The following is a 22,199-nucleotide window of genomic DNA, read 5'->3' as shown; positions in this document are numbered from 1 at the left end:
CCTGAATTGGTTGTTGTGGTCCAGGAGGAGCTTGTGTTGGGGGCTGAATTGGAGTCTCATTTGGTGCTTCAACTGTGGACTGACTTGTAGTCTAATTCGTTATCCAGTCTGTTTTTGATTTTGGGGCAGATGGAACCTTCAACCTTTTTTATGCTGACTCTATTTTTGGCCCATCTCTTCATAAGATAAATCCTAATGTCTTCCATCATGGTGATGATTGCCTTACTTCTTGCATTGATGATTGTACTGTTAAATGCCTCGCTCATATTGTTCACCAGTGTGTCACATATTGCCTGCCCTGTGAACTTGGACCTAGACCAAAATTTGTCACACCAAAGCAAAATGAGTACATAAAACTTAATATTGTTCAATCAGAAAAGCATGAATGACTTGCCTTGGAGGAATGGCAATAAGATGTTTAAAGGCATCTTCATTCAACTCTTTCATGTCTCTCATTGTGGCCTCCCATGCTTGAGGGTGAGTTGCTACAGCTGCCTTCCATAACAGTTTTTTCAAGTTTTTGCCAGGAAATTTCTTGGGGAAATTTGCATATATGTGCCTTACACAAAATCTTTGTTCAACATTAGGTATTAATTCTTGTAATGCTGGAAGCAGTCCCTGTAAAAATCAAAAAATAAATTATGAAATCTTGCACAAATTATAGATGCAGACAGTAATATAAATGGTTATAGAGATGCTTACTTTCTGTTGATCAGACATGAAGGTAATTCCCCTGTAGACTTCAATCCCACCAAGATCATCCACCAAGAGCTCTAAAAATCAACTCCACGTTTCTTTATTCTCGACTTCAACAACACAATACGCCAAAGGAACCATTTGGTCATTACCATCTCTTGCCACGGCTGATAATAATTCCCCACCATATTTTTCTTTTAGGAAACATCCATCTAACCCAATGATAGGCCTACAACTAACAAAGTTGTCCTTACAAGCCTTTGAACACACATATAGTCTTTTGAAAGTTTTCTGTCCTTCGTTATCATCTACACTGACCTTCACAGTAGATCCTGGATTAGACCTTAACAGTTCTTGGGCATAGTCATAAACAATTTTATATTGTTCCCTAAATGACCCTTCCACATTCTTGTATGCCATTTTTTTTGCTCTATGGGCAGTTGCCCTAGAGATTCCAATATTCCATTTTCTTCCAACTCTGTTTTTAATATTTGTAAGTTTAATATCAGGACTATCTCTTATGTTTTTTTCTAATCTCTGACTTAACCATTTAGATGTTATCATCCTGATATTAAACTCCCTACTGCAGGTATGTTCATTTATAATTCGTCTTAGCTGCTAAGTACTTTGAGCAGCTTTGTATTCACAATAAGCATACCACTTACATGTTCCTTTTGCTCCAAGACACTTCACACAGATCCTTCGTTTGTCATTTCTAAAGATTTTTAATTTCCTTCCATTGTGCACACCATAAGTTCTTATTGCTTCCACAACCTCACCTCCATGTTCCTCAATTACAATTTCTACAGGCACATCAACCTCACCTCCATGTTCCTCAATTACAATTTCTACAAGCACATCAACCTGACCTCCATCCTCCTCACTTTGAACCTGTACACCCTCATCAACCTCTCCTCCATCATCCTCATTTTGAACCTGGAGACCCTCCCTCACATCACCCTCTTCCACAACAGGATGATATTCTAACAGATTCACTACCTCAGCTTCATCTACTTTGTGAACCACATACAAATGTACTTGACCATTAAGAGTGGCAATATTCACCATATGACATGCCCCTCGGTCATCAGACAACAACTCCAATCTACCCTCCAAAACAGATCCTCCACCCACTGCATACCACATCTCTTTCACATTTGCATAACCCATCTCCTTCAGAATACCCAAAATCTCGAAATAGCTCCATCTATCTGGGTCACATGCCAAAATACTTAATTGTCCAACATATTGCAGTGACCCATTGCTCTCAAACCTCCCACCATGATGAAAAACAACTTCGAAATGATCGTCCATACCAACAATAACATATAAATACTACCCTGCGAAATACCATTTTACCCAAACAAAGCAACACAAATTACAATTTCATACCACTATAAGACCGACAAAAACATGAAAATAGACAAAAGCATAATAGGGGACCACTGCTCGTGCCCACAAACACACTTCATGAACCACCATCGTCAATGAAATCATAAAAAAGGACAACCATCGTCAAACAAATCATAAAAAATTGAAATAGCACCGCATAAAACAATTAAATTAATCAAACCCTAAACCCCACCATTCTAAAAACAATTAATTCAATGAAAGACAAATTAAAATGATTCGCGCACATGAAATCCGAAATACTTGCTACTTTGATGTCAATTACAGCTTCAATTTCCTCCACAACGCTCGAAATTGTCAATTCGAATTGAACCCTAACTTCAACTTCTAATTCGTTCCCAAATCGCATCCCCTTTTATTTTTCAATTTCATTTTTCGAAACATTGTTCCACATCACACACTTGGTAATGCCACGTAATATTTTTTTCCCACTTAAGTAGTCAACATGGTCAGACGTTAAGTCATTTAACGAAGTCAACTAAAAGGGACCAAATTGATGCAAATTAACTAATTTGGGTACTAAATAGAAGCAAAGTTAAAAGCGGGTACCATTTAGACACATTGGAACGAATCTGGGTACGTTGCGAATAATTATACCTTATATAAATTAATATGAAAAATAAATTTAGATATAGGTTTTCTAAATCTAACATTAGGAGAAACTACTCCTCTTATTCAATATTTCCAAAAATATATTTAACGAAACGTTTTGTTCATAATCTTAATAATACGTGATGTATACATATAAGTTAATATCACATTAACACGATGACTAAATATTCCATTTCTAACTTTAAGTTAATGATAATACGAGTTCGGGATGATCACAAATGTTCAAAAGGTTTTTTTTTTTATCAAAATTGCGTTTTTTTAGATTTACTAAAATAGATAATTTAAAAAAAAACAATTATGTATATGGATAAGTCATACTAAGGTATTTCACTTTGAAATTGTATCTTTTCGATGCAACTTTCACCAAAATTAAACTAAAATTATATATTGATGCTACCCTAAAACAATTTTGTGTCAATATTGCATGAATTTAAGATGTGTTGATGCTACTCTAAAACATTTTTTTCAAAATGAAGGCAAGACTTATCCATAATATTTTTAAAACTTATTATTTTGATAAATTTAAAAGAAAATACACTAATTTAACAAAAGAAAGTTCAAAAGAGTATATCATTTGTTCCCTAGATAAAACATTAAGAATGTAAGGATGAACTTTTTTTGTTGGAAAGAATGGTAAATTTGATCCAATACTGTTATGTTTTAAATATTTCCATTCACAAAGAAGGTCGTTTTACATGAAAAATAGCATAGCATTACAAAACATAATGAAAAATAACATAGCGTAAACATAATTATTATACTAGGTTGATGAAATTAAATTGGTCCTTAAAGTCGTAACTTGTGCAACATAATCTTAATTATTGTGCAAAGAGAAAAAAGAACTTGAATCATTCAATAAACCATAAAACAACACCTTTGTAACAAATAACCAATAAAACAATTTAGACTTATATTTTAATACATGAATATATTAAATAAAAATAAATAATATTTGACCTACTTTTTTTATTCATTTTTAATAAAAAAAAGGATAAATGATAAAAGAAAATAAATAATAAAAGAATAATTGTAACACTAGGTTAAAAATAGATAAAAAAAAAGTCAAAGTATCATTTTTCAAATATTATTTAAATAATACTTTTTATTTTTTTATTAAAAGGAGTGCTAATAAGTTAAAATGTAAAATTGTTTATTACTTAAAATATTTGTATAATACAAAATTGCATTTTTTATTAAATCAGTTGAAATCCCTATCAACAGTATAAATTTTCCCCAAAGATCCTCTGTAAATCGATTTCATTCCCTTCTATTCCGAGATCAGACTAAATGCCTGTAACAACTCCAAACAAACCAAACCTAGGAAGACCAATTATAATTGCATCTTCAACGTACTTAGTTCTCTTAGCCATTAAGAGCAATATGAACTAACACTAATATTACTGCTCCATCATGGGTAACAAATAACCGACAGATAATAGTTCATACAGTTGCAGCAACAATAATAGAACACTGAAGGGAATTTAGCCATATTTATTCAGTTTTCAGTGAGCATAAGGTGTTAATACAGAGATAAAAAGAGGTTGTGGGATGAATTAGGTGATGTGTGTATAAGTTTGATAGAAAAAATACAACATAATATGCTTTGAAAATCGTATTAGTTTAAAACTAAGAACAGAAATCTCAAAACCATCGTAATTTCTATCATATGATTGCATTGTACACCAAAGCAAGTGATGTAACACAGTCTGATACATTAAACAGACATTATATTAAATTGAACAAAAACAACATAACCTATTATATGTAAAAATAAAACATATCAAACCGAACCAAAACCACTACGAACAATAAAAGATTTTCTATCTACCACAACCACAGTTGGAAGATTCACATTCTGAATGGGACGAGTTATTACTTTATCGCATACCAGTTAGTCAAAGTAAGACCAAGCACAGGGCAAAGAATTCAGCCATGAACACATCCGCAAATCAAATTTAAAAGACTATATCGATAAATCCATGCTTTAAATGAACAAGTTGTGAAAATAAAACAAACTACAATGTTGATATATGGAATCAAGTCAGGATAAACCATACAATAAGGAACTGAAAATAAAACACTTAAATAACAAACAAAATCCAATAGGTCGCACGAAATTACTAAAGCATGACTGTTTTCACTTGAGAGGAATGAACCTAGACGAGTGAGTGGCACCAATACCGGGTCTACCGTGCTTGACAGGTTTGTATGAAATTGAAAATTCGGCGAGATAATGGCCAATCATTTCGGGTTTGATTTCAACCTGATTGAAGGTCTTGCCATTGTACACTCCAATGATACTACCAATCATCTCAGGGACAATAATCATGTTACGCAGATGAGTACGCACGGGCTCTGGCTTCTCACCTGCCGGTGCCTCCCTTTTCTGTCAGTAAAATCAGGCAAACACAATTCGAAACAAACAAGGTCATTTATTTGCTTATTCGAACAATTTCAGATTGATAGAGGAAAAAAATCAACAAAAGCCTAACAAAATCCGTTTGAAGGTCATCAATTTGCTTATTCAAACAATTTCAGATTGATAGGAAAATAAAATCAGCAAAACCTAACAAAATCTATATATATTTAAAAGGAACGCAGGTGAAATGAATCGTATGATGATGAGAGAAAAGAGTACCGCTTTGCGAAGCTTCTTAATCAAGGCCATGGGCTTTCTGGTAAGCCCTCTCTGAAACCTTCTACGAGCACGGGCACTGAAGAGCTTGACAAGTTCATCAGTGGACATGTCAAGAAGCGCGTCCAGATCCACGCCTCTGAAACTGAACTTCTTGAATGTTCTCTTCTTCGGCTGTGCTCCTGCCGCCACATCAACCTCAACGTCTGCCTGCATATAAAAAAAAAAGAAAAAATATTAAGGATAACAGCCACCACAAATGTATCTCGTCTCATCGGAGAAGAAGAACCCACACCATTGTTGCCGGATGCTAGGGTTTTGGTTTCCAACGACAACAAACAAGTGAAGGCACTGGCACTAGCAGGAAAACACCCTCACACAGCGTCTTATGTAACCCTAGAATAAAATCCACTAAGATTGATGGGCCTTCATTTCTACAATAATTAAGTTTTTATTTACATTTATTGGGCTTGGCCCATTTATTTCTCTACTTGAATATTTCAATCTGCACCACATAAATTTACATTATAAATTTATTCTCCCACGATTTAATTTGGAGTCATTTTAAATATATAATTAAAATAATTGTATTCGAAAATAAAAAATTATATTGTAGATTTTATTTTAAAATATAAATTTATATTTTTAAAATATAAATAAAACTATGTTATAAATTAAATAATATAGAATACAAAATAAAAAATACATTTTAAATTATACAAATCAAAACTATTTTTCAATAAAAACAGTAGAGGTGCCCGAGTACACCATGGATGTGTAATAGGAAGAATTGTAGAAATGTTCATAATGAGATTGGTGATATTAAGTTGCAGGAGTCGGTGTAGATTGTTTATCCTAACTGAATTATGGATATTTTTATTACAATTGTATATTATATATTATATTATATATTTAATTGTATTATAATATATTTAATTTAATTTAACCACAATTAATTATAATATCCCTCACGGTATTTTTTTTTTATAATTCTGAATTATAATAGATTTTAAATTACAAATTAAATTTTATTATAAATAATTATTTTAATTAAAAAAATAGTAAATCTTAAAAAAATTAAAAAACGGCCAAATAAAAAAAATGTTAAATTTTTAAAACAAATCCTTTAAAGCAATAGATATATAAGGATAAACTTAGAAAATTAATATATATATATATATATATATATAATTATTTATATATATATATAATTGTATTATAATATTTAATTATATTATAATTCATTATTATACATCTTAGTTAATGGTAGTATTTTGTTTTAAAATTTCTGTTCAGCATATTATTTGTGAGATTGTTTTCAAAGTATCAGTCTCCCCTCACTTATTAATGCGAGTTTTTGTGGTATGAACATATTGTTAGTGATAGGATGACAGGATTTGAACGGTTACATTTTATATCTTTGTCTTGTTTCCCACGTTTAGAAGAATATGTTTTAGATGCTAAATTATTCATATTTATTTAGAATTATATATTAATAGTAAAACACATATTAATTATATATATTAATTATATATTACTGGTAAAAATGATGGATTATAAAAAGTAATAAAATTATTGTTATTATAATTAAAATATATGTATATATATTATTTATTTCATAAGTAATTTTTTATTATAAAAAGTTATTATTTTAATTTTTTAAAATAATTAGATTTTAAAAAATAATTAAATACAAAAGATATTAAAGTTTTAAAACGATATATACTTAACAACATAAATTTATATACTTTATATAATAGTATATATAAATGTTATTTTAGTGATAGAAACTGGTTACGTGAGAATTGTTAAAGTTTTAAAACGATGTAACTTATACTAGAAAGAGTTCCTTTATATAATAATATAGATAATTATACAAATAAATATAGATATTTTTATTTATTTCACATGTAAATTTTTAATTATAAAAAGTTATTTTAGTTTTAGAAATCGGTGACATTTAAAAACATAAAAATATTATTTCTATTGGACAAATAAATAGATATATTAACGATGAAGCAGTTGGATGCTTTAACCTTTTGCACCTTTTACACGTAAAAAATTTAGTTCATCCAATACAAATCTAACAATTTTAACATACAATTTTACCTACAGAGACATGTTCATTTTTTTATATATTTTCATAAATAGTTCTATATATTATCTATGAACACAATTACAATAAATATATGAGACTGTATTTTTTAATCATTCATGTTCTATTTAACCATCAGTATAATATATCAGTCTGTCATAAAATATACATTCCTCTTACATATTATATATAATATATAGAAGAAATAATTCTAATGAATTTTCAGGTAAGATTATCCCTAAGCATACCTACAAAGAACTCAACAAATCATATCTGCAAAAAAAAAATCAAATACTCTGGACCGTAAAACCGATATAGGGTAGAAAGTCTCTATAAGTAAAGTAACATATTATAGCCCCTAGAACAGTAATAAAAAAAAGTTGAATATATTTTTGTCCTTTAATTTTTAATTAATTTTAAAATTAGTTTAATACGAAATTTTAAATTAATTTAATCCATCATTTTTTGAAATACATGAATTTAATTATTTTAATCAAATTTTATTAAGTTTATTTGATATTTTTTAAGCACGTTTATAATAGTATTTGACTTAATATTTAAAATAAAAATGTGTCAAACAGTATAAACAACATAAATACAATTTTGAAATGCGTATGAAACATCAAATAAGCCTAACAAAATTTGATTAAAATAATTAAATTTACGTATTTTAAAAAATGAATAACTAAATTGGTTCAAAGTTTTGAAATAGACTAATTTCAAAATTCAATGAAATTTAAGGGACGAAAAACATATTTAACCCAAAATATTAATGTGTACACTATGAAGAATTTTTTTATATAATAAATAAAATTAGTAAAAAGATTTTTTTTTATAAAATCAAAAAATTATAAAATTAAGATAAATAATTTTTACAATCTCTAAATAATTTTTATTTATTTTATAAATTATTTTTATTTATTTAATTTTAACAAATAATTAACAAAAATAAATACAACGAAGAAACATAAAAGCAAGAGTATTTTTTATTTATTCAATTTTAATTTTAACTATGGTAAGATATTTAACATTCTAATTTTTATTTGTTATAATTTTAAAATAACGGAATTGGAATTCTGTTTTGCATGACAGTATCTTTCAGTTATAAATCCGAATAAATACATTTTTCTCACTCCACTTGGTTTCTCTTTCATTATAATGAGTGATATTAGTTCAAATTTCAATGAGTGGATATGTTTTAGATGGCATATCTCATCTGATTAGCTATTTGTTTATAATTATATACTAATTATATATTAATAGTAAAACACATATCAATTATTATATATTACCGGTAAAAACATATATGGATATTATTTTTATTATAAAAAAATAATTAAATTATTATTTTTATAATTATAAAATATATATATATATATATATATTATTTTATAAATATTTTTTATGATAAAAAATTATTAATTTAGTTTTTAAAAGTAATTAGATTTAAAAAATAAATAAATACAAAATTGGTTAAAGTTTAAAAATCAACCATTCAGGATACAAACAAAATAATTAATACAAATATTTATTAATAAATTATACAAGTATACGCATGAACTACCATTAATTCATAAAAATATAAACTACCATTAATTCATAAAAATATAATGATATAGATATTTTATTTATTTCATACGTAATTATAAAAATTATTTTAGTTTTAGAAACTCTTTACATTTAAAAAATTGTTAAAATTTTAAAACAAACCCTTTAAGAGAGATATTTATAAACAAAAATGTGTAAATCAAAAGAGTTATTTTATACAACATTATAAATAACTATAAAAAATATAGATATTTTATTTATTTCATACCAGATAATTTTTTAATTATAAAAAGTTATTTTAGTGTTAAAAACTGATTACATTTAAAAAAATAAAATTATTTTTTTTATCAACAAATAAATATAGATATATTAATATTAATGATAAAATGTTTGAAGTGTCTTAACTCTTTCACAAATAAAAAAACTCCATTCAAAATCCAAGAAATTTAGCGTATAATTTTAGTTACAAAAATCATGCTTATCTCTCTATAAATCTTCACAACAAATTGTATATACTATCCTATGAACACACATGTATAATGAATACATGAGAGAATTTTTTTAATCATTCATATTCTATTGAGTCCTCAAACACACTATATCAACCTGTCATAAAATATACACTTCTCTTACATGTTATAGATAGTAAGAGTAGTTCCAATGAATTTTCAGATAAGATTGTGTCTGGATTTACTCTACCAAGAACTTAGCATAACATAATATAAAGTAATTATTTCATTGATACTTAATAGAAGATCTCATCTGCAAGAGAGAAACAAACACTCTAGAAAGTAAGACCTAAGTTATTAGTCAGAAACTCCTTATAAGTAATCTAACTAGAACAGAAATACAAAAAGATTCATGTGTACCTATGAACAATGTTTTATATATATATATATATATATATATATATATATATATATATATATATATATATATATAATAAATAAATAAATATAAATGAGTAAAACCACTTGATGTAAGGCCCAGTTTTATGTTTGCCCTAATGTTTAAGGGTTGGCCTTAATCTGTTGGGCTTAAGGGCTGGCCCATAGGGTGCTAAGGCCCTAAAGCTGTTAGGGTTTCCAATTCTAATTTATTTCTTGCAAAACAGAACCCTAAGCGTTGCCCCCTTCCTCTCAGGACGCTCTGTTAGGGCTTGACTCCAATCTTGGCCAAAGATTTCTCGAGCTCAGCTTTGTTTTCGCTCCATTTCTCGAACTATTGCACTCCGCAGTTGGTGTCGAGGTCCCGTATAAGCCCTCTCCAGGTAAGGGAAGCTAGACTTCGCGTTTTGATTCACTTTTGTATGTGTTGGTTCCGTTTCGAGTTCTGGTGCTAGTATGTTGCTTATGATGATGTAAAAATGCTTTGGGTGCTGTCATGAGTGAGTTTGTGTTTGAGCATGCGTGGAACAGTTGTGGAAACTGATATACTTGCCCAGGCGAGAATAGCAGGAACTCGCTCAGGTTTCTGCTCGAGCGCTCGCCTAGGCGAGCTGCTGTATTTTTGAGCGACAAACAGTCTCGCCCAGGCGAGACCGTCTCGCCTAAGCGAGAGCTCGCGACATTTTTCAGGAGCCACTGTTGCAGTCTCGCCTAAGCGAGAGTCTGCTGTTTGAGCGAGAGCACTCTTCTCGCCTGAGCGAGGACTCCAGCTTGAGCGAGACCTCTTTTGGGTTTTTGCTATGCTTTGTCTCTTGAATGTTGATGGTTGTTTGATTGGCTGGTTCATTGACTTATTAAGTACAAAGGGGGTGGATATGCATGTGCTATGTATGTTATGGGTGAGAACAAATGAATTGGAAATGAGCTTGGCATGAGATATATTTGATGGTTGATCACTCATACTAAATGACGTGTTAAGGGTATGCATAGGAATTTCATGATTGATTGATAATGTATGAGTAAGGGTGGTTTAGGACATAATTTCATGACCCTTGTAGCGGGGCTCGTGGTGGTGCCTCATCTTACGGACGTAATTCCGCATGCCCTTCTCGGAGGAGTCGCCGGTGGTGCCTCAGCAATAGGACCTAATTCCATGGACCCTCTTAGGGGGAGTCAATGGTGGTGCCTCATCGTATGGGCGTAATTCCATGGACCCTCTTGGGGGGAGTCAATGGTGGTGCCTCATCTATTGGACTTAATTCCATGGACCTCAGGGTGATAGCTCATGGTGGTGCCTCAACATAAGGACGTAATTCCACGGGGTATCGTGGTGGTGCCTCAAGGCCAGGACGTAATTTCACGGAGGTCTCGTGGTGGTGCCTCATGTAAGGATGTAATTCCGCGAAGACCTCGTGGTGATGCCTCACTGCTAGGACGTAATTCCACAGTTTGGTGGTGGTGCCTCATCGTATGTATCCGGATTAGTCAAGTCTAAAAGCCTTAAGTGGTTTGGGTATATCATGTGTGGATGTCTGTTAATTATGATTGGTTTTGAATTTACCTGCTGGGTGTTATAATATAAGGATCTGTTACACTAGCTTACCCTTTCGCTTGTTTGTATGATTGTGTGTGGTTTCTTCCTTTGCGATGATCATCAACCTTGTTGATGTGAGCAGATGTGAGAACCTCTGACAGTGGTGATAATTGAGATGCTGCGATTTGATGATATCTTGGACGACTATCAGGCTCACTATGTGGCCTCAGCGTTTGGAGTTTAGTAGTAGTAGTTTCTCTCGCTCTTGGCGAGTTTTTGTACCTCGTTTAGGCCTGTGGAGCCGCTTCCTTTTATTATGGATATGTTGGGATACTATGTACGTCATATTCCGTCTTTCTGCACTCTCTGAATATTTAATATATGTGGCGTTTATTTAAATTGGAATTATCTATTTAAAATGGGTTGTTACACTTGACTTTTTTAATAAAATAAAAAAATAAAAAAATTATAATTATAAAAATTAATATAAATAATTTGTACATTTTTTATTCATTTTGTAGATTATTTTTATGTATTTAATTTAAAAAAATAATTAACAACATGAAACAGAAAACAGCCCAGCAACATAAAAGCAACTGTATCTTTATTTATTCAATCTTAATTTTAACTATGGAAAGATATTTAATTTTCTAACTTTTATTTATTATAATTTAACCATAGGCTCTGCAATTCTGTTTTGCATAACAGTATCTTTCACTTTTGCATAACAGTATATTCCACTTATAAATACGAGTACATTTGAACTTTAAATTCATCTATCTCCCTTCAATTTTCTTCTTCAATTTTCAATTCAATGTTCCTGCATTATATTAGAGATAATAAGATGATGTCCGGAAAGCATTCAGTTTTGCTCTTCCTCTTCCTCTCCTTCATTCTCTTTTCTGTTTTCAGTGCACCTGCTTTTGCAACAAAAAAGGTTTGCTTTATGTCACTATTCTCTGTGCAACACTGTGTGTTGGTTGCTTAACAATTTTTTGTTACACAAGTTTTCAAGTGACTAACTTCTTTCTTCTTCTTAAAAAAAAATATTAATAGTCTTACATAGTGTACTTGGGATCACATGGGCATGGTGAAGGAGCCACGGATGCTGATTTTGATAGAGTTACACAAGCTCATCATGAGTTCCTTCAACCTTACGTTGGAAGGTACACACACTAAATTAATGTTTCTTCAATCCTCGGTGCAAAACTCCTCTAATTAACGTTGTAATACAGCTTTGAGAAAGCAAAAGAGGCAATGATATACTCTTACACAAGGCACATCAATGGTTTTGCCGCCATGCTGGAAGAGGAAGAAGCGGCTGACATTGCAGGTGAGAATGTCACCAAAACAAAAACATTGTTCACAAATGAAAGTCCATCCTTAATTAACAAAGTTACTTGTGTGTGTTTGATGCAGAACATCCCGAGGTTGTGTCAGTTTTCTTAAACAAATTAAGAAAACTGCACACTACTCATTCATGGGAATTCATGGACATGAAAAGGGGCAATGTAGTTCCCCCCGATTCAGTGTTCAGAAAAGCCAGATATGGTGAAGACAGTATTATTGCGCATCTTGACACTGGTATTGTAATTATCATTAGATCATGTAAAGGGATTTTGACTAGAATGTGTTATGGTATTGGTATCACACAAACACAAAGCAGGGATTTTTTACATGTCAGGAGTTTTTTTCTCTTAGGTGTATGGCCAGAATCTCCAAGCTTTAGTGATGAGGGGATGGGACCCATACCATCACGGTGGAAAGGAATTTGCCAGCATGATATGACTGGATTCCGTTGCAACAGGTGATCAAATTTTTGGTTTTTTTCACCCTGTCACCTGAATGTGTATCAATTACGGTGCAGTTGTTTCTTAAAAACGAACATTAGCGCAATGAGAAAAAAAAAAGAAGTTGAATTGTTGTGATAATACATGCAGGAAGCTTATAGGGGCAAGGTACTTCAACAAAGGTTATCTCTCGTTTTTAGAAGAAGCAGGAGAAACAAAATTTAACAAGTCACAGAACACAGTACGGGACTATGAGGGTCATGGATCTCACACACTGTCAACAATGGGAGGAACCTTTGTTCCTGGGGCGAGCGTGTTTGGGTTTGGAAATGGAACTGCCCAAGGTGGCTCTCCTAAGGCCCGGGTTGTTTCTTACAAGGTTTGCTGGCCGGAATTTGATGGCGGTCAGTGCGCCGATGCCGATATCATGGCAGGCTTAGACATGGCCATACATGATGGGGTTGATGTTCTTTCCCTCTCTCTCGGAACGGGTCCTATGGATTACTTTGAAGATGGTTTAGCAATCGGGGCCTTTCATGCTACCATGAAGAACATTCCTGTCGTATGTTCTGGTGGAAATTCCGGACCATATCCTAAAACTGTCTCTAATATTGCACCTTGGATACTAACAGTTGCTGCAAGCACCTTGGACAGAGAGTTTCGCTCTGTTGTTCGTCTCCACAATGGACAACGCTTCAAGGTATATATTTTTTCTATTTCTTTGTTTATAGTAAATTAAGTAGGTGCTCTCAGTAGTTGATAGAGACAAATATGAATTCTTGGTTATCAGGGAGCAAGTCTTGCTAAAGCCATGCCGGAAGACAAGCTTTATCCACTCATCAACGCTGCAGATGCAAAATGCGGCAATGAATCAGTTGAAAACGCGTAAGAGCTGTTTGTTTAAAACATCTCCAAAAAATGTATTGTATGTATGTAGTGGTGATTAACACGCTTGTCCCTGTGTATGTAGTACTCTGTGTCTGAGCGGAACAATTGACCCTGAAAAGGCAAGGGGCAAAATATTGGTTTGCCTTAGAGGTAAGAGTGCAAGAATGGATAAGAGTGCGGTTGCTTTGAACGCTGGTGCAGCCGGGATGATTCTTTGTAATGACGAGTCTACTGGCAATGGCATTACTGCTGATCCTCATATGCTTCCTGCATCACAACTTACTTATAAAGATGGTCTTGCTATCTATGCCTATATCAATTCAACTGAGTAACTCTCTCGCTCTCTCTTCCTATCTTTCAAACATTCCATTCCACCCCACATAATATTCTTCCGTCAACATCTATCTTATTATGTTATGATGCAGGACTCCGTTAGGATATATTGAACCACCCATGACCGAGTTGGGGATAAAGCCTTCTCCAGTCATGGCAGGTTTCTCCTCAAGAGGGCCTAACACAGTCACGTCAGAGATTCTTAAGGTTTGCCCATTCCTCCATTATGTGATTCCTTAGTAAGTATTTGTAGTTAATTCCTTATGCACCTCTTTTTGATATCTCCAGCCTGATATCACCGCTCCCGGTGTAGACATTATCGCTGCCTACTCAGGAGCTGTTAGCCCGACCGATTTCGATTATGATAAACGCAGGGTTCCTTTTATCACCATGTCTGGAACATCCATGTCTTGTCCTCATGTGGCTGGAGTTGTTGGCCTTCTCAGGACTCTTTATCCTACTTGGAGTTCAGCAGCCATTAAATCTGCAATAATGACAACTGGTAATTAATTAAGACCTTTACCATATTTTGTTTGTCAAGTTTTTTTTGCCACCATATACTAATGTCATGTTTCAGCTAGGACAAAGGACAATACTGGTAAGCCAATTCTTGATGTGGATGGTGAGAACGCAGATTCATTTGCCTATGGGTCTGGCCACATCAGACCAAATCGTGCCATGGATCCCGGGTTGGTGTATGACTTAAGCATGAATGATTACCTAAACTTTCTTTGTGTCACTGGCTATAACCAGACTCAGATAACGACATTCTCTGGTGCACATTATCGTTGCCCTGAAATAATAAAAGTCCTGGATTTCAACTACCCTTCAATTACAATACCAAAACTTTATGCCACAGCTACTTTGACACGGAGGTTGAAAAATGTGGGTTCACCGGGCACTTACACAGCAAGGCTAAAGGTACCAGAAAGTCTTTCCATCTCTGTGGAGCCTCGTGTGTTGAAATTTGACAAAATTGGTGAAGAGAAGAGCTACAAGATAACAGTGAAAGTAACACTACCGGGTGAGGCTACAGCATTTGGAGGCATAACTTGGTCAGATGGGAAACATCATGTCAGGAGTCCAATTGTAGTTGGTGGAGTTAAAGGCTAGAAATTGTGATTAGATTAAAAATTAGGATGACATCTTTTTTTCATCTGCTTTAGTCTTTTCTATGTACATCCTTTTAGGAGATTGAGAAAAGGGAGAACAAATAAAGCTCCATCCTTTTCAAGGTCATCATTTGTCAGAACAAAATAAATAAATAAATGTTTGTTCTATCTATATCTATGTCTCTATAACATAATAATAGTGTGTGTGTGTTTCAATCGGTATTAGGATTTTATTTTGATAGGTTTACGTAAACTATTCATACGAAACTTTAACCCTAACAGGAGAAAAGAAAAAGTTTACATCTCTGCATGGTTTGTTGCCCTCGTACATATGGTCAGTTGATTTATTCTCACTGAACTGTACATATTAGAAACTTGATCCATATCTGCATAATTTTTTCACCTGCTGAATAACAACCAATTACTGATTTCGGGTAAGCTTCACCAACAATTATTCTATGTAGTTTGGCTCCATGTTTAAGGGTAAAATCAAATCTCATAATCAATAAACCCAGTCCAATTAGATCAATGCATAAAATCCCTGCTTACTTTGTATAACATTCAGTCATCAAAAAAGCTAACAATATTTAATCAGTGAAAATGTGACTAACCTCGTGATAACCGCTAGAAGTATTCATTGTATCGAAGTTTGAGAATTAACAATTGGATGATTTGACAGTTGAATTGAATGGTCCTGTTTTGTGATAGATTATGGGTCGTCACACCCAATAGTTGGTTAGCAAAAACCCGAGAAAAGAAAAACTCAAAAAAGTGTCCTTTTCACGCCCAAAATAACTGTGAAACGATGAAAACGCAAAAAGTGTTACGTTGGGAGTGGAGAGTAGGAACGTTAAACATAAACCCCTTTGATTGTTTGTGGTGGCCAAAATTAGGGACGCAAAAGAAGGGGCAAACACGTATCTCAGATTGCTTTTGTTGGTCTTAGGCCACGGGGGAAGGGTGGATGGCATGAAATAAAATGTGTGACAGTGTGCTCATGCATGTGTTTCTGCGATGATGATGAGTTTAGAGACGGTTTAATTGGCTTCGCTTAATATATTTATTTATATGGCGTGGCGTGTGTCTAACCATCACCATTTCTAATCATTCGACACATGCATACGTTACCACCCTCAGATGCATACCTAAGATATATATACCCATTCTACCTAGCTATTGGTTCTTCGCCTCAAGACTCATCTAAAGGTGCCCCACCTACCCCATTACTCTCTGGATAAATCTGAGATGGAGAAATGCATGCATGCATGCTTCAATTACAAAGGATCTTGAAATAATGTATCTGAGTTTTTGTGTTTGATCTCTCCCGTGTGAAAATGTTTGATTAAGTTTTTTCTTTTGTAAATCTTGCAGTGGTTTACAAATGGAGCAGCAGCAGAAGACGAAGAGAGGAAGACAAGAAGATGATGATGAGAGTGAGAAGGAATGGTATGAGAATGCGAACAACGCAAAGAGAAGAGACGTGTGTGGCATGAAGTTGATGAAGGAGGTGGAGAAAGAGAAAGAGAAGGAGAAGGAGAAGGAGGGTTGTTCTTCAGATGCATGGGAATCCCAATTGGGACTTGGGGTGTTTGATTTCCCATGGCTGAAAGATGGTGTGAGGTGTAAATCAGAAGAGTATTTTCTGGGTTTTGAAGACAATTTTTCATCATTGCTGGAACAAGAAGACGCGTCCTCCAAAGGTTCTAGTGTTGGTTTGTTTGAGACTCCAGAAGAGAAGTTGGAGCATATTGCATGGCAGCCATTTGAGAGTGAGATGGTAGAGCACGAAGCAGAAGATGTGGATTGCATTTGGAGCTCTCTTCTCAAACACCCTCTCTGACCACATCACCACCAACATTTTCTATCATTCTTCATCTCAGATAGGTTCATTGGAGTTAGGTGTAAAATATTTTTAATATGTTAATTTTCGTCGTTTTCTTCTTCTCTTTTTCCATTGTAATTTAAATCCCTTCCTTTTTTCTGCATGGATCTGGAAGACATTGTCACATATATCACCCTTTTCGTTCATTGTCCAAATTAAATTACATGGACTGTATTATCAGTTAAATCTGGAGCTCATACTGTACCCAGATTGATGCATGCCTAGATATAAAAACTCTCTTGGATCTTCTCCTCTTCTCATGCTCTATAATAAGAATTTTGTTTATTTTATTTTTATATTTTAAGAGGATGAGCTACTGTCACATATAAATTCAGTTTTTGTATGAAAATTTTGAATTGTTATCTCACAAACATATATGACAGAAAAGAAGAAGAGAAAAGATATCAAGTTAAAAACTGAAACCAGATTTTAGTATCAGAGGGCAAAAAAAACTCTGAAAGTTCTTCATATATTTTAATTATATAATTATATATGACACTAGCTTATCTAGAAAAAAAGTGCACTGAACCTGAATAAGTTCTACCATTAGAGATGACCTTTTCTATTAAATAACTAATGTGTTAAAACATTGCGAATATTTTTATATCTTAGTAATTTGGCTTAGACATTTGATTTCTTTTGCTTTTATATAATGTTTAATTAATTGAGTTTTTATTTTTTTATAAATTAATTGAGTCTTTATTTTTCTTAGAAGACTTAACATGACTTCTTCCGGTTAACTTAGGGTAACAATATATAAAAGTATCTCTTTTGACAAATTTAAATTTTAATATGTAACACTTTTTAAGAGTCTTAACATCAATTTAATTTATCAGAAAAGACCACAGCAAAATGAATATAATATCTAAATAAAATGACCAAATTACTAACTATTATTTATTTAGAGTTCATTAATGATGTATCAAAATACTATTATATGAGTTTTTATTTGTTAAAATTAGTATAAAAATAAATTAAAAGTTCAATTTTTAAAAAGTTGTTTGAATATATATATATAGAGAGAGAGGAAGATACCTTTTTTTGACATCCATATTTTCTTTTTGATTTTATCTTTTAAATAAAAAAATTAAATTAAAATCATTATTTTTTTTTAATTTTACCCTTCAAGTAATCGTTTTTTTAATTTAACGATTTTTCTCGACATTTTCTTAAACTTAATAATTTTTTTACTACAAAATTATTTACAAAATAAATAAAACTGTTTATAATTAAATTATACAAATTATTTATATTTGATTTTATAATTATAATAATAATAATATTATTATTATTAATTTTTGAATATAATAAAAAAAGAAAATACAAATATGTGCAGGTGTTTTTATATAAATTGAATTTGCTAAAAAATAATGTTTAAAGTATACTCATACATATATAAAAACTCTTATGCTAAAAAAAATCATACTGAAATTACATGATTAGTAGAAAAAAATTTAAGAGGGATTTTAACTTTAGAAAATCTTATGGCTTTTTCACTTAAGTAGAGTATTTTTTATTTATTTATTTACTGAAATAGATAATTTTTAAAAATTATGGATATGGTTAAGCCATATCAAAGTGATACAATTTTATTGTGAATAAGTTATGTCGATGTAACATGATTTTGGTTCAAAATATTTTTAAAAGTTAAATTATGTCAAGTTGGCATGACTTTAGTTAAAACCATTTTAAACTTAACTTGTGTCACTTTGACATAATTTCAACAAAAAAATAAATTAAAGTCGTGTTATCTTGATACAACTTCAATTTAAAATCCATTAAACTAAAGTTGTGGCATCAACATGAATTCAACTTCTTTGCAATGAATTTGTATCAAGATGACATGTCTTAATCATAATATTTTTTTAAAATATTAATTTTGATAAATTTAAAAAAAATTACACTAATTTGATAAAAAAAAATCAATGGCATGTTTTTTTTTTTATAGAAATTATAACAAAAAAAATGCCGATACCCCTATTTTTCAATGTTGAAACATTTTAAATTTAAAGATAAAAATTAAGCTTTAACGTTTTTCATAAAATGACGTTGAAGTTCCATTATAATTAAGGATGACAAATAAACTTGTTCTCGGGAGTATTGTCTGAATCTATTCACGTTTTGACGGGAAATTCTCATATTAACTAGGTATGGGTATGAGAAATCTCTGACTTTTTCAATTGGATATTGGGATGTACATATCTGACCGGTTTCAATCCTCTTACCCACCATAATACCTATATCCCCGCCATGTTCGTGTCTCCGTTTAAATTATTAGAACATTCATAGTCAATGAATATATGTACGTGTGTTTGTGTGTGTATGTATATATTACACACTTTATATTTTTTATTTTTTCTAATTGTTTGATTTTTCATAAAATTCATTTGCATCTCCAATATATTTTTCATCTTATTATAACCTTTAGACAATTATGATCAATTGTTCAATTGATGTACGTCAATTAAATATTTTTTATGTCTTACATTTGAATATTTATATTCTTTTTAAATATTTTTCTTTATTGTATATTTTCTTTTAACATGAGAATGTTTAACACTCTAAGTTTAAGTGTTCAATAGGATAAACCTTCCATTTACTAGGTAATATAAAAATTTTATCTTATTTACTCTATTGTTATTAATTTTTGTTTCACTTGAAGAACTTTTTTTGTTTCGCTAAAACAATTTTCGTTATTTTTCAATCATCAACAATGTTGATATTTGAAAAGTTTTCTTAGATTTTTAAACTATTTTTCATCTTATTATATCTTTAATTATATATTTGTTTTCCTTTGTACGGTTTTATTTGAAATTGTTTCTAAGACATATATTTAATAATATTTTAATATTTTTATTTGTTGTTTATTTTTATCATGTAGAATACTATTTTGATATATTTTATATAAATATTTTTTATTTTCTAACTTATGATCATACTGTAATTTTTTCACTATAATTGTATAAATAAATTTTATTTACTATACTATAAAAATAAAATGTAATTGTCATGAAATTTTTTTATCACCATCTAACATATATTAAAATTTAAAAGATACAAGATCTATGTTAAAAATTTATTATTATTAGTTTAATTTTATTCTTTGCGTGATTTTGATCAAATGTTGTATTATAACTTTTAGTAGGGTATAAAAAAGAGATTCATTAAAATTCAAAAAAATGAAATAAACAAATATTTTAAATATATTTTAATTTGAATAATTCCTTTTATATTTTTTTAAAAGTATTTTTAAATTTTATCAAGTAGGTTTTATTAATGTTTGAAAATTTAATAAATGTTTTGGTTCTCGTGAAATTTTATTTGATATTCTAATTTGAGAATTATAATTTATTTTTAAATATTTGATATCGAAGAAACAATCATAATCTTAATATTAAATATTTGATAACATTTTTGCCGTAATTTTTTATTATTTTATAAAAATAATTAATTAATATTGAAATAATAAGAAAGAGAGTACGAGTATAAGTATGAATATATACTCGATGAGATGATAATGAGAAAAATTTGATATCCAGATATATAAATGTATAAATAAGATAAACTTTTTTCTTAAAGATAAGTATCAAACAACGAAATCCATCTTATCTCATCTCGTTGCCATCTTAATTATAATCCAATTGATCTTTAAAGTTTATTCTTTTGATTGAAGTTTTTGTATCCTTAAATAGCTAGCTCGAGATAAAAGGTCTAATAATTATTTATCTTAAATTTTAGTCACTTATTTTTAAAAACTCGGTTTTCTGTATTTAATGTATAATAAAAATATAGTTTTAGAAGATATAAAAAAGGAAAATGATAAAAGCAGTGAAAAGATATATTTACAAAAAAGGTAATAATTAGTAGAGACTAAATCAAATAAACAATTCGTACGAGTTCAGTAATTTAACCCAAATTAGTAAAAGGCACTCTCTATCAAAGAAGTAAATTTTAAGAATTAATTGAGATTATATTTAAATTTATGTTTTGCCTGAAAAAGTTTTAATTTTAAGAATTATTGGAAACAAATAAAAGTTTATAGTGCCTTTTTTTCAATAATAATAATAATTTTTTTTTCTTTGGACTTGAGACTTGAATTTTAGCAGTTTTACCTTTTAAGAATATTTTGTACTATGTTAATGTAGAAAAAGTTTTAAATTTAAGAATTATTGGAAACAAATAAAAGTTTATATTGCCTTTTTTTCAATAATAATAATAATAATTTTTTTTTCTTTGGACTTGAGACTAGAATTTTAGCAGTTTTACATTTTAAGAATATTTTGTACTATGTTAATGTAGAAAATAACGCAGAAACAGTCGTATCGCATTAAATTTTATAGTTAGAGAGTCTTTAGCATTATAAGAAAAGTAACACATAACTATTATTATCACACCAGTAGAGATGTTTTTTCTTTTTTTTAATTACAGTTGTGATTTTATTTTATTTTAGGTCGATAATGCAAATTAGATTTTTAATCATTTAGTTATTTATTTGTAAATATTATATATATATATATATATATATATATATATATATTAACTTTCTTAAGTTAATTTTTGTCATCATCACATAGTAAAGTGAATATCAATTTTTATTGATTGAAAACTTGATGAGAATAAGTTTTATATTTTATCCAATTCGGAGAGTTTTTATTTATTTGGTAGTTAGAGGTCTTTTTTATCGTCAGTAGATCTTTATCAAAAATTTTGGAGGAGTTAAAATAATATAATTTTTTATTATTAAATTATATTATTAGTATAATGTTTCAAAAAAGAT

General features: G+C 30.5%; 4 protein-coding genes across 7 annotated transcripts; 2 read left to right on the top strand and 2 right to left on the bottom strand.

Moving 5' to 3' along the window:
• Window positions 1–68: 68 nt before the first annotated feature.
• LOC146888037 (uncharacterized) lies at window positions 69–1,116 on the bottom strand. Its single transcript, XM_085670493.1, has 4 exons — window positions 849–1,116; window positions 703–773; window positions 395–618; window positions 69–312 (listed from the first exon to the last, which is right to left on the bottom strand). Exons 1-4 carry the CDS (start codon window positions 1,114–1,116, stop codon window positions 69–71), a joined length of 807 nt encoding a protein of 268 aa, XP_085526619.1.
• A 3,551-nt stretch (window positions 1,117–4,667) lies between these two features.
• LOC114176091 (small ribosomal subunit protein uS19x-like) lies at window positions 4,668–5,779 on the bottom strand. The gene is made up of 3 exons (XM_028061005.2): window positions 5,649–5,779; window positions 5,357–5,563; window positions 4,668–5,104 (listed from the first exon to the last, which is right to left on the bottom strand). Exons 1-3 carry the CDS (start codon window positions 5,649–5,651, stop codon window positions 4,856–4,858), a joined length of 459 nt encoding a protein of 152 aa, XP_027916806.1. The 5' UTR covers window positions 5,652–5,779; the 3' UTR covers window positions 4,668–4,855.
• A 4,208-nt stretch (window positions 5,780–9,987) lies between these two features.
• LOC114175577 (subtilisin-like protease SBT5.4) lies at window positions 9,988–16,146 on the top strand. 3 transcript variants are annotated; one of them, XM_085670835.1, is made up of 11 exons: window positions 12,022–12,354; window positions 12,474–12,583; window positions 12,653–12,750; window positions 12,837–13,001; window positions 13,119–13,224; window positions 13,358–13,907; window positions 13,998–14,092; window positions 14,178–14,423; window positions 14,521–14,635; window positions 14,717–14,930; window positions 15,006–16,146. In XM_085670835.1, exons 1-11 carry the CDS (start codon window positions 12,232–12,234, stop codon window positions 15,539–15,541), a joined length of 2,358 nt encoding a protein of 785 aa, XP_085526961.1. In that variant the 5' UTR covers window positions 12,022–12,231; the 3' UTR covers window positions 15,542–16,146. The 3 variants fall into 3 exon arrangements, with proteins under 3 accessions (XP_085526960.1, XP_085526959.1, XP_085526961.1); XM_085670834.1 differs by lacking the exon at window positions 12,022–12,354 and adding an exon at window positions 9,988–10,266 and having other exon boundaries at window positions 12,474–13,001; XM_085670833.1 differs by lacking the exon at window positions 12,022–12,354 and adding an exon at window positions 9,988–10,266 and having other exon boundaries at window positions 12,474–13,224.
• Window positions 16,147–16,474: 328 nt separating this feature from the next.
• Window positions 16,475–17,675, top strand: LOC114175306 (uncharacterized). 2 transcript variants are annotated; one of them, XM_085670832.1, is made up of 2 exons: window positions 16,475–16,746; window positions 16,912–17,675. In XM_085670832.1, exon 2 carries the CDS (start codon window positions 16,922–16,924, stop codon window positions 17,378–17,380), a length of 459 nt encoding a protein of 152 aa, XP_085526958.1. In that variant the 5' UTR covers window positions 16,475–16,746; window positions 16,912–16,921; the 3' UTR covers window positions 17,381–17,675. The 2 variants fall into 2 exon arrangements, with proteins under 2 accessions (XP_085526958.1, XP_027915890.1); XM_028060089.2 differs by having other exon boundaries at window positions 16,475–16,836.
• The last annotated feature ends 4,524 nt before the right edge of the window (window positions 17,676–22,199 follow it).

This window comes from Vigna unguiculata, chromosome 3, assembly GCF_037176805.1.
Source record: "Vigna unguiculata cultivar grain cowpea cultivar isolate G323 ecotype 2 chromosome 3, ASM3717680v1, whole genome shotgun sequence".
In the NCBI taxonomy this organism is placed as follows: domain Eukaryota; kingdom Viridiplantae; phylum Streptophyta; class Magnoliopsida; order Fabales; family Fabaceae; genus Vigna; species Vigna unguiculata.
This window is presented reverse-complemented; position numbering and strand designations above follow the sequence as displayed.